The sequence below is a fragment of the Hippoglossus stenolepis genome, chromosome 12 (genome assembly GCF_022539355.2).
Source record: "Hippoglossus stenolepis isolate QCI-W04-F060 chromosome 12, HSTE1.2, whole genome shotgun sequence".
Lineage (NCBI taxonomy): Eukaryota > Metazoa > Chordata > Actinopteri > Pleuronectiformes > Pleuronectidae > Hippoglossus > Hippoglossus stenolepis.
Window position 1 is genome coordinate 595,554 of NC_061494.1, and position 16,956 is coordinate 612,509.

At 39.6% G+C, this 16,956-nt stretch overlaps 2 protein-coding genes across 4 annotated transcripts; one reads left to right on the forward strand and one right to left on the reverse strand.

The window, feature by feature from the left end:
- Positions 1 to 5,529: 5,529 nt before the first annotated feature.
- Positions 5,530 to 7,027, reverse strand: borcs7 (BLOC-1 related complex subunit 7). 3 transcript variants are annotated; one of them, XM_035172936.1, is made up of 5 exons: positions 6,854 to 7,027; positions 6,362 to 6,424; positions 6,185 to 6,228; positions 5,960 to 5,976; positions 5,530 to 5,831 (listed from the first exon to the last, which is right to left on the reverse strand). In XM_035172936.1, exons 1-5 carry the CDS (start codon positions 6,983 to 6,985, stop codon positions 5,797 to 5,799), a joined length of 291 nt encoding a protein of 96 aa, XP_035028827.1. In that variant the 5' UTR covers positions 6,986 to 7,027; the 3' UTR covers positions 5,530 to 5,796. The 3 variants fall into 3 exon arrangements, with proteins under 3 accessions (XP_035028827.1, XP_035028824.1, XP_035028826.1); XM_035172933.2 differs by having other exon boundaries at positions 5,960 to 5,980; positions 6,854 to 7,026; XM_035172935.1 differs by lacking the exon at positions 5,960 to 5,976 and having other exon boundaries at positions 6,854 to 7,026.
- Positions 7,028 to 8,359: 1,332 nt separating this feature from the next.
- On the forward strand, positions 8,360 to 16,011 carry LOC118119196 (steroid 17-alpha-hydroxylase/17,20 lyase). The gene is made up of 8 exons (XM_035172926.2): positions 8,360 to 8,790; positions 8,886 to 9,024; positions 9,828 to 10,063; positions 10,527 to 10,613; positions 11,360 to 11,578; positions 12,325 to 12,494; positions 14,249 to 14,352; positions 15,157 to 16,011. The coding sequence occupies exons 1-8, from the start codon at positions 8,395 to 8,397 to the stop codon at positions 15,435 to 15,437; spliced, it is 1,632 nt and encodes a 543-aa protein (XP_035028817.2). The 5' UTR covers positions 8,360 to 8,394; the 3' UTR covers positions 15,438 to 16,011.
- Positions 16,012 to 16,956: the final 945 nt, after the last annotated feature.

Consider the following 16,956-nt stretch of genomic DNA (forward strand, 5'->3'; position numbering starts at 1 on the left):
TTGCTGATCAGGGGCATCATTTTTAAAACGTTTCATACTATAAGACAATGGTAAATGGTCTGTATTTATATAGCATTCTTCTAGTCTTGGTGACCACTCTACAGTTTACCCCAAGGGGCCATTCGCCCAAGGAGGCTTCTTCAGCATACAGATGGGGAAGTCTGGGATTGAACCGCCGACTTTCTCGTTAGAGGACGAATGCTCTACTCCTCAGCCACAGTCGCAGCTAGAGTATGTGCACACTAAAGCAGAACGTGGCGTGTGCTGTTGGATTTATAAAACTACGCAAGCACACCTGAACGCAATGTTCCCTTTATAAATCACAGTCCACGCGGAAATTTGTCTGGGTTGAGTCAGATCCTGAAATGGAAGTTTGAAGGCAAACACTTTTTTTTTTTTTTTATATGTATATAAGTTTATTATGTGCACTCTGTGTGCCTGACAGCAGTGTCGACTTTACTGCACCAATTTCACACACACAAACTATATGATTGTTAAAGTCGTATACGTACTTGGTGATACAGGCACTGTTAGAAGATATTGTTTAAAACAATTAATCACTTGGTTCTGCAACTCAGCCAATTTATTGTATCTTTGCGTGATTTGCTTTAAGTTGTTTTATATATTTTACAATTGAAGGGTCTTATGGAACAGTTGACTACTGATTTAATGTTAATGATGAAGTGGATTTATAATCTGGCTCTTGTGAAGCACTTCATTCTGGTGAAATTCGCCTAAAAGGCATACCCAAAGTAAATTGAAAGCTGTTCTTGAACCATTTGGAGTACATGCATGGTTTTGGTCTTTTTTGAAAGGTAACACTCTGAATTTTGTCCCCCAACATTTATTTCCGCCTGAATATTTTTTGTTAAACAGATGCCTGCAGATGACTCTAGCTGGGACTTATGAGCTGGAAAACACAATGGGACCACAGCATGAAGCCTTACCTAGCCCATGTTCAAATTTGATAACAATACCACATAAAATGAATATTTTACACATGTTTTTCTAAGGGTATGTCTAGGCGTTTTCCAAAAAAGGCCATTTGGAGACTCCAAAGGACCCTTGGTAACCATGGTCACACACATACACAGTGAAAGAAAAGGGGCACTCACACACACACACACACCACCCCCAGATCAGAAGTAACACCTAAAGAGACACACACAGTGAAACAGAGGGCCATACACAAAAACAACAAAAACAACACTTTTTTGCCTTTTACGCACAGCTGTTCGTCTTTACAGTGATTTCCTCGCTGTGGCTTTAACTTTATCCCCTGAAGCGTCATATGTGCGTGTTCGAAATTTCATTGGCTATACGAAGTGCCAGTCATCAGAACAATTGGTTGCAATTGGCTCAGTCTTTACACGACAGAAGAGGCGCAGGCACATTTTGTTATTGTTTCGTTTTTGTTGGTGGTCTGACAGAGGCGTTGATTGTACCTGCTGTGGTGCTCGTATCTTGAATGATTTGCTTCAATCGAATCACAAGAATCGTAGCTTTCCAAAGATATGTCGCATCAGCGGGCGGGCCTTCAGACTTCAACTGGTTTTAAGGTGTAAGAATGAAATATTTCAACTGTACGGTAAAGAGGAGGAAATGCAGAGGGTAACAACAAAATAAATTTCATTGATACAATTTCATAAGTTACAGCACACAGCCTAGGCTCTAAGCCTTCCCTCAGTCACTCACAAGGGCGGAAAAAGGTGAATGGGCATTTGCCAATCCAGATCCCCCACCCCAACACCCTGCATCTTTAAGGCACTGCAATCCAATAACAGCGCATTTTATAAGCTCTCATATCTTTCTTTTTTTGTGACCAATTAATCCGTTAAAATCGATAACAGATGCACAATTTCGTGGCACTAGAAATTGTTGGGAGTGACCGATCAATTATAGGCCAATAAACAATTTAACAAAAGCCCAAACTGTTACATTTCAATATGTACATTCTCATATACTCTTTTGTAAAGTAAGTCAACTATCTCAACTGGTATATTGAGGATTTAAATTATGACGGAAAATTATGAGGATGAAAGGGTGTCAATTTCATGGTTATTTAATACATTTGGTCAATGCATTAGTAAATTAAATTATTGTTGTCTATTAAAGTTTTTTTTAATTTAAATAAATTGAGTTTTAATTTAATGTACTATGCATTTAGTTAAAAGGGTGTTTGTTTATATTTTCTAGGACAGGCGGGCCTTCATCACTTGTGCGTACGCATGGTCTGAGGAAGTTCTAAATTTGTTTCTACAGTATGAACAAATTTAGATAAGAAATCATCACTGGACCCTCTACAGTTTGCCTACCAGCCTCATCTGGGAGTGGATTGATGCAATTATCTACCTGCTGCAGAGAGCCCACTCTCATCTGGATCAGGCTGGTCACACGGTGAGAATCACATTCTTTGATTTTTCCAGTGCGTTCAACACCATCCAGCCAGTTCTTATGAGAGAGAAGCTGCAAACGATGGGGGTGGACACATCCACCGTCTCCTGGATTACTGACTATCTGACAGGCAGACCAAAGTTTGTCCAACTGGGCAGTGTTGGTGGTGGTGGTGGTGAGTACTATAGGAGCTCCGCAGGGGACTTTACTGTCGCCCTTCCTCTTCACACTGTACACCTCTGACTTCCAGTACAACTCAGAGTCATGCCACTTGCAGAAGTTCTCTGATGACTCTGCAGTGGTTGGGTGTATAAGTGATGAGAGGGAGGGTGAGTACAGAGCACTGGTGGACGGTTTTGTGGAGTGAGCTGGTAGAAATCATCTGCATCTGAATGTGGCCAAGTCCATGATGCTGGTGATTGACTTCAGGAGGAAGAGGACGGTTTCACAGCCACTGTGTATCCTGGAAGAGGATGTTGTCACAGTGAAGGATTATAAGTTCCTGGGCGTCCACATCGACAATGGAATGAAGTGGAAAACCAACACTGACGCTGTGTACAAGGAAGGGATGAGCAGACTCTATTTCCTGAGGAAGCTGAGATCTTTCAACATGTGCAGCAAGATGTTGGAAATCTCTATCAGTCTGTTGTAGCCAGTTCACTGTACTTTGCTGTGGTCTACTGGGGGAGCAGCATTGGAGCCAGTGACACCAACTGTGGTGGAGAGGAGGGCTTTGAACAAACTGTTATCAATCATGGACAATCACCCTCTCCACCACCTAGTGGACAGACAGCGTAGCACTTTCTCCAACAGACTGGTTCAGCTGTCTGCAAGGACAGATACAGGAAGTCTTTCCTGCACGCAGCAATAACACTGTACAACTCCTCACCTCTGCCAAAAGATAAACTCTCACAACCCTGAGCCGTATAGTTTCTGTTCACACCAAAACTCTCTGCTTACTCCTGTAATAACTGAAGTTATTTTTTTGCACATATTATAAAATAATATTCATATTTTACTACACATCGTATAATAATATTTATTTATTTGAGTAATGTTCATAACTTTACCTTTCAAACAACTACTGAATTTTCAAACAACTATTGGAATTTTTTTTTCACGCTTGTCTGTTTTGTCGTCTTTGTATTTAGTCTTTTGTTTTTTGCTCTTTGTGCAATGCCCTTGACATGCTGCTGTGACACAATAATTTCCCAAATTGGGATCAATAAAGTACATCTATCCATCTATATATCTATCTATATATCTATTGATGAATCCCAGATTTGTGCATCAAATGTTCGTGCGCACGGCTTAATCACAGATTTGTGTGTATACGCACTGTTTGTGAATGAGATCCATTATCTTGTTATTTGAGTACGGGAACAATAGAAGACGTTATTATGCTGCTACTGTTGAAAAGCTTGAAAAGGGGATTTGTAAGCTAGCTTCACCTGTAATTATCAGATATATCAGTTGCAGGTTTTTTTTGCCAACAGCAGTTCATACATGTTTTCTTAAAGATGTTGCCTTTTTGTTGAAAAATGTTGGAAAGATGATTTGAGTCAAGCTAGATGTTTGTAATTTTTGCTGGCCTGATATTTTAATTTAGATTTTTCAGTAAATGTTACTTAGAAAATCCCACATTCTGTTTTACCATTTATATCCGTGGTATCATTGTTGTTCTATTATGTTACTCGATAATGTGCTGAGAATTGCATCAGATAATATGATATATTCTATTAAGACTGAAGCAGTAGATAAAGAGGCTCATGGAGGATCAACTAATTTAAAGCTCTATTTTCCTTTCAGCAGTCTCCTGCCAGGAGAACACAGTTTTCATGAGATTTAAATGAAAGTCTGTGGAGGCAGGGAGAAGCACCATTGTGTGAACTGAGCAAAAACAACTTCAAAGTCAAAACAGATTCCCAGGTTAAGCTAACCTGCATGACAAGTGCTCATGTTAAATTATCAAAAGCACCAGAGAAATGTTCAATTTAAGTGTTTAATGATGACATAAATCTCACAGTCCATTCCCCATTCAGTTCAATGTTTTCATGTACCTTTCATGTAACCCTAACCCTACCTGATTTAAGGATGATACAAACCAGATCAGATGTGTTGTCTAAAGTAACTTGGAACAAATTTGGTAAAAAGAAACCGCCATGTGTCTTATCTGTGGATTGTTGGAACTCAATAACAGCCCTGGAGCTCTCAGCCAGCTCATCAGCTGCAAACTCTCCATGTCTTGGTGTGGAACACGTGCAGGATTAGGTTACAAGAGTCAGCAGCACAGAATCAGGGATATTGTCAGGGTCAAGCAGCTGTTCAGCCTTCAGACTGCAGATAAGTTTGTCCCTTTGCTCCTTATCATGAGTCTGAGGTGATGCTGCATCCAAATACTGGCTGCACGAGAAGGACTCTTCATTGTAAGGCCATGCGAGACTGTCTTCCTTTTCAACTACTTACAAAATGAAAACTGTAACTGTTAAAACAACAATCTTTTAATGCCTCATTTAAATTTAAATCAAACTACTTTGGCAAGCATGGATATTTGGATCAAAGCATCTTTTGCATCTCTGAACAGGGGATGTGTTGACCTGCGGAGACCCTATTAGGTGATGTCACCACACAGTTCTGAAGCAGTGTGTTGAACACATTTGCAGTTTGGATAGTGATGAACTCCAGCAGTGCAGTTCACCAGGATCTGCTATATCTTTGAACCACAAGAACATTTGATTTGTCCCTACCAAAACTTTGTACAATTAATCATTTTTCACCTCATTCAAAAAGAGAAATTTCCTCTTGTTCAATTGGATTTTCTGAGAACCTGAAAAGAAAAAACGATTTTCCCATGTGTGAATCAAACTCTAGTGTAATGAAAAGAAATATTGAACATGGTCACAATTATAGTAAGAATTTCATATACTTGTTCCACCGAAGCTTTAGATGCAGCAAGAAGACAGTCTTAACCTCCACCACTGGAGTTAAGTGTTAGACTCATACAATTAAAGGAAAGACAAGTCTTATTAAAGATATATAGCTGTTCTTTTTAACAGGTGTGTATTTGATCCTTGCCCATTTTATAGAGTTTGATGCAGTGTGTGTCATTTGGACACGCAAAGATGATACAGAATAGGTCGTCAAAACAATACTTTAATACAACTGTTGAAAATATTTTACAAATGATCAATGGCTGTTGCTTTGCAGAGCAATTCTTACAACACAGTACTGTATCTGATACAGAGCCGTACTTATTGGTGAGTCCCACTCCCTGCTGAACCAGTCAGCCCACAGTTTTAAGGTATAAATATGGTAATAAATCCTGTGGATGTTTCAGTCCTGCTCAGACAGTGTTGACTTGGGTTGAGGTTGGCCTGCGTCATTGTCACTTCAGCAGGTGTCTCAGCTGGTCTTGCAGGTTTTTAGAGTGCTCGACACTGGAGGACAGAAATAAGCGTGCACAGAAGAGGCAGTTCATGTCATCAATTTATGTTATGGCTCACGAAGGAGACAATGACGTCAGCTTGAGCCACTAAAGCATAAACAGGGTGGTGTTAAGACTTACTTCTTCTGGATAGCCTCCTGCCTTAACGACACACACACACACACACACACACACACACACACACACACACACACACACACACACACACACACACACACACACACACACACACACACACACACACACACACACACACACACACACACACACACACACACACACACACACTTCAATATTCAGTTTGAACAAAAGTCAGTGAGCTTCAAGTTTGTGACTGATACTCACTGGTACTGTAAATGTGTGGTAATGATGGACATTTTTCTCAGACTCTGGAAGACAAGAATAAATCACTTTACCTCTTGTTACTTCACTGAGTTGTCACAAGCACTCGTTGAAGACTAACACTGAGAAACTCCTGTGTTCTTTCATCTCTGTTCAGTTGAGTGTAGGTTCGATACTCACATCCTCAGCGTGAAGAATGGCGTCCTCCTGAATCACCATATTTCTTGCTGCTTGACCAAGAAGCTGAAAGACACACCAACAACAATCAGGTGTGTGTAGGACTAAAAATGTACAAGTTAACAGTTATTCAGTATTTTTGTTGTTTCGTCAGACAAACATGTCCAAGACACAAGTTACAGAAAGGCACTCCAACTTCAGAATGGGCTTTGTCTTTGTATTATACAAACGCTGACAGTCAGATGCATTTTAACAGCACAACTAATCGTTATTAATTTAGTTCATAGTAGCCTTCAATCACTTTAACAAGTTTACGGACACAAAACCTTTAATGCAGCTTTCAAAATAGAATTCACGCCGCTGGGCTCGGTACTGGGTGTAGTTGCGGTGCTTTTATTTTGAACACACTCGCAGCTCTGGTGGTGTTTCCGGTTGCTCTCTCCATGTAGCTACGTCCTGATGAAGCTTGTGATCAAATCACTGGTTTCACTTTACCTCCTGACTTCGGGATCCTTTCAGCACCTGGCGGGTCAGCGCTATCACATCACCGCTACAGGAGCCCACCTTGTCGGATAATAAACCTTTGACAGACTGCCCGAACCGCGGCTGCGACTCAGCTGACGCCATTTTAAGTTGTTGTTAGCGACGGTGCGCAGGCAGGTCCAAAATACTCGGGTTCAAGAAGCAAATGAAAAAACTAAGCAGTTTCAGTATAGTCTCATATTGTTTTAGTCAAATTGTCTTTTTGAATGTAAAATGATTCATAAATTAAAAACAATCATTGTCTATTGTTATTCATTATCACATGCATGTAAGGTTGATATCTTACAAAATGATAGAGAAATCCAGCCGTTTCCTCAGAGAGCAAATACTGGCCACTTTTTAACAGGAAAAAACCTCTCACAAAACCAGACTCAATGAGGGCAGCCATCTGCCCCGCCGGCTGGGGTGAGGGGAGACAACTGGGGAAGAGGAGAGAGGAGAAAGAGATCTGGAACAGTTGTGTGAACAACATATTTAAGCTCTGTCCGACTGGTTGAAATAATAAGAGTGATATTTATAGATGTAAATATGTTATTAATGATAGCAGCACCAGTTATTTATAATAATAATAATAATAATAATAATAATTATTATTATTATTATTATTATTATTATTGTTTTTGTTCTTGAGTAGTTACAGTTCTAGATTCAGCAGCAGTCAGTGAATATGAGCAGAATATGAGCGAGAGCGCGGAAAGTATGGGACAGAAAAAACACAAAGTTAGTGACACGTAGTAAAATAAATGGGGGTGCACAGAGAGAGGCAGAGAGAGAAGTGCTAACCATCAGCTTTATCAAAAAGGAATGTTTGAAGTGTGACCTTAGAGATGGTGTCTGCCTCCTGAACTCAGAGTGGGAGCTGTAGACATATTTAGATCCTTTACCTCAGTTAAAGTAAAAACACAGTGTAACAAATACTCCACCATAAATTGTACAACTAATCCTTTGAAGGTAAAGGGCGTATACCCAATCTATCAAATGGCTGACATGGAGCTCACCTTCAACCTACTGTGCTGTGAGGAACAGGCAAATCATGGAAGAACACAGGGAGAACATGCAAACCCCACACAGAAAGGCGCCAAGTCATACCCACCAACAGCCCTCTTGCTGTGGGGTGACAGTTAGGCAACTAACCACTCCAATGTGCTTGATATTAGAGACACTTAAAAGTACTCAAGGAAAACTGCCCAGGTAATAGTGTGACATATTCTTGTGTCAAGATTTAAGGAGTTCTTTAATAACAGCTGTTAGTCAGAAGTAGCTAACTTGTCGAAATTGAATAGTCCACTAAAGTTCCTAAAATTGTACTCCAATTACAGCAGTGTGGTTACTTTCCACCACTGTTGAACACACTTTCACAGTTTTATGTGGATAAGTTTTGTCATTGTTTTCTGCAAGGATTGAATAAATCAAGTGTTGTCTTATCTTGTTTAAATTGGCACAGTGTTACATATTCAGAGTCAAGGATTTGGCATTGAAGTAACTGCATAAAAATGTGGCTCAGCCGTCCTGCACAGCTCCTCTGTGATGCTTGGTCGCCGCTGAACCAGACCCCTCTGTCAGGGCCTTTATCTACGCATATGGCTTGGTTTCTGTGTCTGTGTGCATTTTTGGCTCTGGCTTTGTTAGCAGTGCACTTAAAACTCAGATTGTCCATGCATGGCCCCCAGGAGCCCCCCCACCTTCCCACACTACCCCTGATCGGCAGTTTGATGAGCCTGCGAAGCCCACAACCTCCTCATGTGCTTTTCAAAGGACTTCAAGGGAAATATGGACAGACGTACTCTCTAAAGATGGGCTCCCAGAGTGTCATTGTTGTCAACCAGCACAGACACGCTAGAGAAGTCCTGTTGAAGAAGGGAAAGACATTTGCAGGGAGACCCAGAACTGTGGGTATACCTCCTCTTTAACGTCTTCTTCTTGTGCTAGTCAGCAGTTGTCATTTATGTTTTTTCCTTCTCTATCTTTGCCCTGTGTGATGAAGGTGACCACTGATGTTCTGACCAGAAATGGGAAAGATATTGCATTTGGAGACTACAGTGCTACTTGGAGGTTCCACAGGAAAATAGTCCACGGAGCTCTCTGCATGTTTGGAGAGGGCTCTGCATCCATTGAGAAGATCAGTGAGTACACTTCCCTCTACACTCCTTTCAAATTCCTCTCACTCAACATCAAGTTAATTTAAATTAATATTTATTTAATATTATTTTACTGACCGGCATTCATGTAAAAGCTTTAGTTATTGGTTCATTTGAAGATTAGGTTAACATTGGTTATTTTTCATTAAAAAAAACAATCAGTTTAGACATATCACAAATATGATGCATTGTTTTACTATAAACTATCCAACAGTATACAAAGTAATTACACCAGCCCCAACATCAAATAGTGCATGCACAGTCATTTCTCTCTCTCATAATCTACTCATGTTACCCTGAGAGTGTAGAGTCATTCTACATAATGTGTACTTTTACTTTTGACATTTAAAGCACTTTTTGTAGGGGGTTTGAATTACCATGTTGTATTTTTAAATTTACTTAAGTAAATGATCTGAGTATGTATTCCACCATGGTTGACAGCATTGGAAGGTGGCTGCATAAAAAATTACAGAATTTCAATCTCTAATGGGTTTGCTTAAAACAGTAGGAAATATGCTACCGATTTTTTTATCATTTATATATTCACAAGTTCATAAAACTTTCAAACACCTCTCAATCACACACACACACATGCGCCGACACCCATATTTTGAGTTAGTAGTTTTTGTACAACAACGGTGCTCTGTATATCGAGCAACATTACATCGGGATAAATGTGTTGTAAAAATAAGTGAACATTTCTATACGATTTTTTTTAAACTAAGCATTGTGAACATGTCAGTAAATAAAGACGCTCTGTCCCCTTCACCCACTGCATCCTGCCTCAGTCTGTGCAGAGGCCCAGTCTTTGTGCTCTGTCCTGTCTGAGGCAGCAGCTGCTGGACTAGCTCTGGATCTGTCTCCTGAACTGACTCGTGCTGTCACCAACGTCATCTGTTCGCTCTGCTTCAACTCCTCCTACCACCGTGGAGACCCAGAGTTTGAGGCCATGCTGGACTACAGCCAGGGCATTGTTGACACTGTGGCAAAGGACAGCCTAGTTGACATCTTCCCGTGGTTACAGGTAGTCAACATGAACACTGAGGAAAAACTTTGGCACACAATATTAATATAGGGATATAAATTAGAGTATACATAGGGACATACAGGAGAAAAACAGATACATGATTAAAGGTGCTTTCTAAGTATTTTTAGACATCAGTGTGTTTCACCATCAGTATGCGAGTAAGAACTTCTCTTAATGTGGACTTGTGGGTACACAGTTGTGTCAAATTGTATGTTTTTTACAGCAGTTATACTGATTCAAATTAATGTAGTTATTTGTTCATGTTGAATAAAATGTTCCTTACTGCTTCAACACTGAAGCAACACTAATTTCAAAGATGAAGGATGGAAGAATACCCAGTTTCTTGAGATTTTAGTCATATTTACATTAAAATATCTACAATAATACACACACACTAATCATATACTATATCATAATGTATGTAAAACCTAGTCCATGTCGGTCTCTTTGTCTGTCACAGATGTTTCCCAATGCAGACCTGTGCCTTCTAAAGCAGTGTGTTTCAATCCGAGACAAACTTCTACAGAAGAAATATGATGAACATAAAGTAAAGTATCCCATTTTAAAACGATACCGTATTATCTGTGTTATCACTAACCACATGGAGATGGTTTATGGATGATATACTACAGTAGGCAAAGAGCAATAAATGCACACAATATGCTCTAGAAATTACTACTGGGATGTAATTTGTCAGTGACTGAAGGGAAAGTGGAAGAAGTGTTCAATTAATTCTGTTTACTTGGCAGTACATGCCTCTTCTATCTGAGATAGAAAAAAAATATGTGCAGCACAACTAGCGAACATATAAAACTTACTTTTTAAAAACAACTTAGATACTTGTCTTTGTGTATCAAGTCAGTCACAGGCCAGCCGACTACACAATTCAAAAGATATGAAGAATAAGGTTAGCAATAAGTACATTTTATTATATTAACTTGGGTTTAAATGGGTCTTTTTAGTTTGTGATTTGTAAGGTTATAGAAGTTTTATCAGGATGTTTCTCTATAAATCAACAGCTGTGTAATTGTTATGTGTCATTACCTGGTTCTTTTTTAAGGCAGAAAAATACTGGATAGGAACTTGTAATATTATGTATAGGCCATCAGTAACCCATTCAACCAATCTAACTCAACATACTCTAACATCTATTTGACATGTTTTTGCTCCAAATGATTGTTATTGTGAAAAATACTGTGGATAGTGATATAACTCACCGTAGCAGTATCAAGTCAATGTATCTGTTAAATGAAATACAATTAACAACGAGACAATACATGGTGACCCCTTCAGGCAGATTACAGTGACCATGTGCAGAGAGACCTACTGGACGCTCTGCTAAGAGCCAAACGCAGCGCTGAGAACAACAACACAGCAGAGGTCAGTGCAGAATCTGTGGGCCTCAGTGAAGACCACCTCCTCATGACTGTGGGAGACATCTTTGGAGCCGGAGTGGAAACCACAACCACTGTACTCAAATGGGCTGTCACCTACCTCATCCATCACCCACAAGTAAGGTTTAATCAGCAGCAAGGTGCCATCCACTTATGATGATCTATGTAAATAAACTCATTCAGTCGGAGTTTGGTATATTGTAAATGTTTTTTTGTTTTTGTTTTCAGATTCCTTTTTTTTACTTTACAAATTGGAGAAAACTGTCGAGTGATTTAAGTTGTAGTTCCTCTGAAATCCACTAGATGGCCCTCTAACTCTACTATAGTTAAGGGACGAAGGTTTAATTTCCACAATTGAGGATTTTGATTTTATAGTTGATGTAATATGAAGTAATATCTTTAAGAGATAATAAAGCTAAAAGAGAGGTATTTTATCTGAGTGACAGATACTTCAATCTATCACAGTTAGCCATTGTGGTTGCCATCCCCAAATCAGTGGATGGTAATCTAGACTTCAGAAACCTGTGGGTGAACTCACAGATGCTAAAACTCAGCATAGTAACTCACAAGATGTTCAAGCTGATATATTTCATGAAAGTGATCATTAACTTTTGTTAGAGAGACACAGCTACAGGAAAGATTGACATTTGAGTAAATGAAGTGTGAAATTCATGCAGGGCTGCCTGAATCTTCACTACATGTCACAGCACTCCGTCTCCCCTTTTAATAGCCACTATCCATTAAAGGTTGAAAATAACAAAGCATATTTGTTTGTTTTTTAAGTGTAACATTCTATGAACCAAAGCTTTTCAAAACCATGACTTAGGGCTATGGATCCTTCTGACTGTGTTTCTGTGAGTGTAGGTGCAGAGACGTATCCAGGAGGAGCTGGACAGTAAGGTGGGACGGGGGCGGTCACCCCAGCTCAGTGACAGAGGCAGTCTACCCTACCTGGAGGCCACCATAAGGGAGGTGTTACGCATCCGCCCTGTGGCCCCTCTTCTCATCCCCCATGTGGCCCTCAGTGACACCAGGTACACTTAACACTGCCAATGAATAATAAATGATCTGGGTGACAGATGTGTTTCAATAGTGAATCATGGCATCAAGCGATGAGGTGAAGAAAGTAGGATGACTTGGTGGCCACAGCAGTGGTATCACTAATTTAAAAAAAATGCACTTAGTGGTAACATTGGTGTGTCAGGGAACTTGTTGTATGCCTATATGCATTTCAATAATCCTCTTAAAATGGCATGCATTATTAAATTCAGAGACAGCTACAATATCCCCAATCTATGAGATTTAATATCAATCAATCAATCAAATTTTATTTGTATAGCCCATATTCACAAATCACAATTTGTCTCATAGGGCTTTAGCAGGGTGTGACCTCCTCTGCCCTTAACCCTCAACAAGAGTAAGGAAAAACTACTTAAAAACCCTTTTAACAGGGTAAAAAGAAGGTAGAAACCTCAGAGAGAGCCACATGTGAGGGATCCCTCTCCCAGGACGGACAGAAGTGCAATGGATGTCAAGTGTAAAGGAGAACATCAAGATAAAGGTTTTAGCAGCATTGATTAGGGTAAACATTTTGAAGTATAACTGAAGGTCAGTGATTTGGTGGATTAATGTCATTAATGGTCAAGTGTCTGTGGAGAAATACTATGTATCGAGCAGTCCTGCTGCAATCATAGTCTATGGTCAGCAGCCAGCAAGATCATGATCCACCATCAAGATCGGATGCCACTATAGTCCACAGTCATTGTCCACTGCCGCCATTAGGATCCATCATCAGCTGCCACCTCGGTTGTGGTCCACTACCAGTATCTGATGCCAACACGATACAATTATTGTATTCCCAAAAGGAGCTCTAAGGAGAGTGGCTATCAGTGTTAATCATATCACACAAATACCTGTCGGCTAAGTCAACCAGAGTGGTCAGTGCTTGTGTTTGTACTGGGATGGTTTGTTTTTGACAGTCTGTGTAATACTGGACTCAGTTCAGCACAAAGATAAATCAAAGATAAACAAAGATAATCTAAATCAGCTGATGAGTCAGTCATTGTCATGGGACAATAAATCTTTGTGGTCACTTTACACTTGTTTTCTCCTAATCTTCTATCTGCTTATACTCCTCCAGCAGTGCATCCAGCACGCAGCATTACACACTGAAGTATTTATGTTTACAGCAATTGCACTGATTTCTTCACACAGTGGTATCCTAACCTCCACCCTCGTTTTGAAATTGAAATTTGAAGGTGAACACAGTTTATTTATTTTTTGTGTGGTCTCCAGTGTGCTCTGTATTCCTGACAGCACAGTCGAGTTCACTGCAGTGATTTTACACACACACACTCACTTTATGAAAACTTAAGCCGTACATGTTGATACAAAGTAGTAGACGATATTAAAAACTACTAATCTCTTTTTTCTTTATGGAACACTTATGTTGCAGGAGCACAAATAACACTGCTGGTTTAATGGTGAGTTTATGAACAAGTGCACACATTCCCTCATCAAGTTAGTTTTTATAGATCCCAACTTTTGCGTGTGGTGTAGATACAAATAGGGTCTGAAAGGTGTGCAGGCTATAGTCATAAATGAGGCCCCTGATCATAAACCAATTAATACAGCATGAAATGTTATGTTGTAGTGACATGAGGCCGATTCTGGAAGATTTTGCCCATGACCTTGTTCCCATGAACATTTTTTTTCAAAAATGTTGACATTCATTCTGAGAGAACTCTGTTAATATTAGCTTGTCCTCTATCTCTGTGCTGCTCTGTAGCATTGGGGACTTCACTGTGAGGAAAGGAACTCGAGTCATCATCAACCTGTGGTCTCTGCACCATGATGAGAAGGAATGGAAAAACCCTGAGCTCTTTGACCCTGGTGAGAGGAATCTTCTGTGTACTATGCCATATTTGTTTTTACCCTGCAATATGATGAACTTAAGTCAACTGTCATATTTGGAGCCAGTAGCTCTTGCTATTCTGACCTTTGACAGATAATTTAGTCTGTTTGGTGTTTTACGGAAGTCAATAAAGAATCAAATTAATGGTGACACAAACAAAGAAGCAATATCCACTGTTATTGATGTTAAGGACATGCTGTCATCCTTATGACCCTCCTGAGATATTTTTTATTATACTGGGATTATGGTCTAAATGCAGTAAAACATATATGAATCCTGAGAAGATTAAAATTCTGGGTGAAAAGCAGAATATGTTGAGGACCCCTCAAACTTAACTAAAAGTTGAGTTAAGTTTGATAGTGTTTCCCAATACAATTTAAGAGAATGACATTTTATCTGTGATGCTCACAACGCTGAAAAACAGCAATAGCCATGTGTCTTTATAAACAAAAAATCGTAATTTCTCAAGACAATCCAAACCTTACCTACTGGAGCCATTGTCTCTGGAAAAACAAGTTGATGTCTTAGTTCCATTCATCTGGACTGTTGGGGTGAAGGCAGATGTCAAATCCTGGACAAATAAAACCAACTATGAATACCTAGATGCCTTTAATAACTGGCCCTGCAAGATGGCACGGTTGCATGATTCTTAGACAATTAAGTATTTCTTACACATACCCAAAATATGATCACCCAAGAACATCAACACTGCTGTTGGTAGCATCAGTTAAACCCTGCCTATGAGGTATGTTGATTCTAACCCCAGAATTCTCCCTTTGCAGGTCGGTTCTTAAACAATGAAGGCACAAGTCTGATCATTCCGTCGTCCAGCTACCTGCCATTTGGTGCAGGGGTCAGAGTCTGTCTGGGCGAGGCCTTGGCCAAGATGGAGCTCTTCCTCTTCCTGTCTTGGATCCTACAGCACTTCACCCTCTCTGTCCCATCAGGCCACTCTCTGCCCAGTCTGGAAGGCAAGTTTGGTGTGGTCCTCCAGCCAGCCAAGTTCAAGGTGAACGCCACACCTAGAGCAGGGTCGGAGAGAAACAAGTGCCAGGCATGTTAAGACATGGCTTCATGTTCTGGACAGCAATTGCTCTCAGTTGCGAAATGAACATCCCACAGTACATCAATCATGCAATGGTGAACTTGACATATCAGAACATCTCTTTGTAATGCATGAAATTTATTATGTGTCAACTAACTGTTCCCAAAATTATTTATACATACGGTTCTGTCTGATGCTGCGAGAAACCTGAAATATTGGCTAGACAAGGGCCTACTTATCAACATTTAACAGAACACCACAGTCTTTCAATTCTAGAGTCGAAAACTAAATATATTGATTCTGCAGGTAAGAGTCATATGACCAGTGTCCATTAAGCAGCACTGATTCTAAGCAGCCACATATATACAGTATGATGTACTGACATTATTATTCACTCCACCTCCACAGCAAGGTATGACATCTGTACCTATTCTTAAAATATATTTCTTACTGTTTATCCATTAAAATGACATTGTAAATCATAATAAAAGAGCTGTTGCATGGCTGGCGTGGCTGTTTGGAGAAACATATTTTTTCACCATATACTTAATAATATAACTCATATATGCAACTATTAAAAAGAAAACATGTTGTGAATTGTCCAGTTTACCTCTTTGGCAAAAGTTAATATTCACATTTAAGACCCTCTGTTTTCAATATGTCAACAAACATTCAGTCTACAGAATCATTTCCTTTTTATAAAGTTCCACCTCCTGTAACATCTTTTAGAATCAGTGGGTCATGTGAAGAACTTATCAGTCTGGGTTGTGTGAGCCTGATTCTCCAGCTTTAGCTGTGTTTCTGTGCCTCTATAGCTCTATCCATTCAAACACCTTGTCTTGACTGACACACAGAGCTCGCCTCATTGTAATTGGTTCGACATTGAAAATAGAAACAAGAAACAATAACAGCCTGAAGTGAGTACTTTTCATTGCTCTGCAGAGCTAATATTATAAAAGCTGATAACTAACTCAGTCCCACATGCGAATATAGAAACTGATACATTGTTATTGTATTCGACAACAAACCAATTACCCCTGCTAAATACAAACAGTATCAAATAATCAATCAATCAATTTTACTACTTAAAAGAGTGACTGTAGGATTTAAACTTACACTGAAAAAGATTTGGAGTGACATTTACTTGACAGAAGCTCGGTAACAATTCTCACGCAGAAATTCTTTGTAATTTTTACTTGGGAAATCCTCAAGTAAAGTTTACTTACTAGTAAGACTTGGTAGATAAAGAATACTTAAGTAGATTTTACTGGCAATTTTAACCAGTAGGTATAAAATATACTCACATTTTGCTAGTAAATTGTACTTAAACTTATATATATATATATAAGAAATCGCCTGTGTGCCAATGATTATGGCGCGCGTGCCAATAGTGGCATGCGTGTTTAAGGTTGCTGACCCCTGGTCTAACCTATTGTGTGAAAGGAGCGCAAACTGTCCTCTGACGTTACTGGCTGAGCAGGAAGAGGGTTTCGAATTTCACTCCCGTTACCCAAGTAAACTTTACTTCATTGTGTCG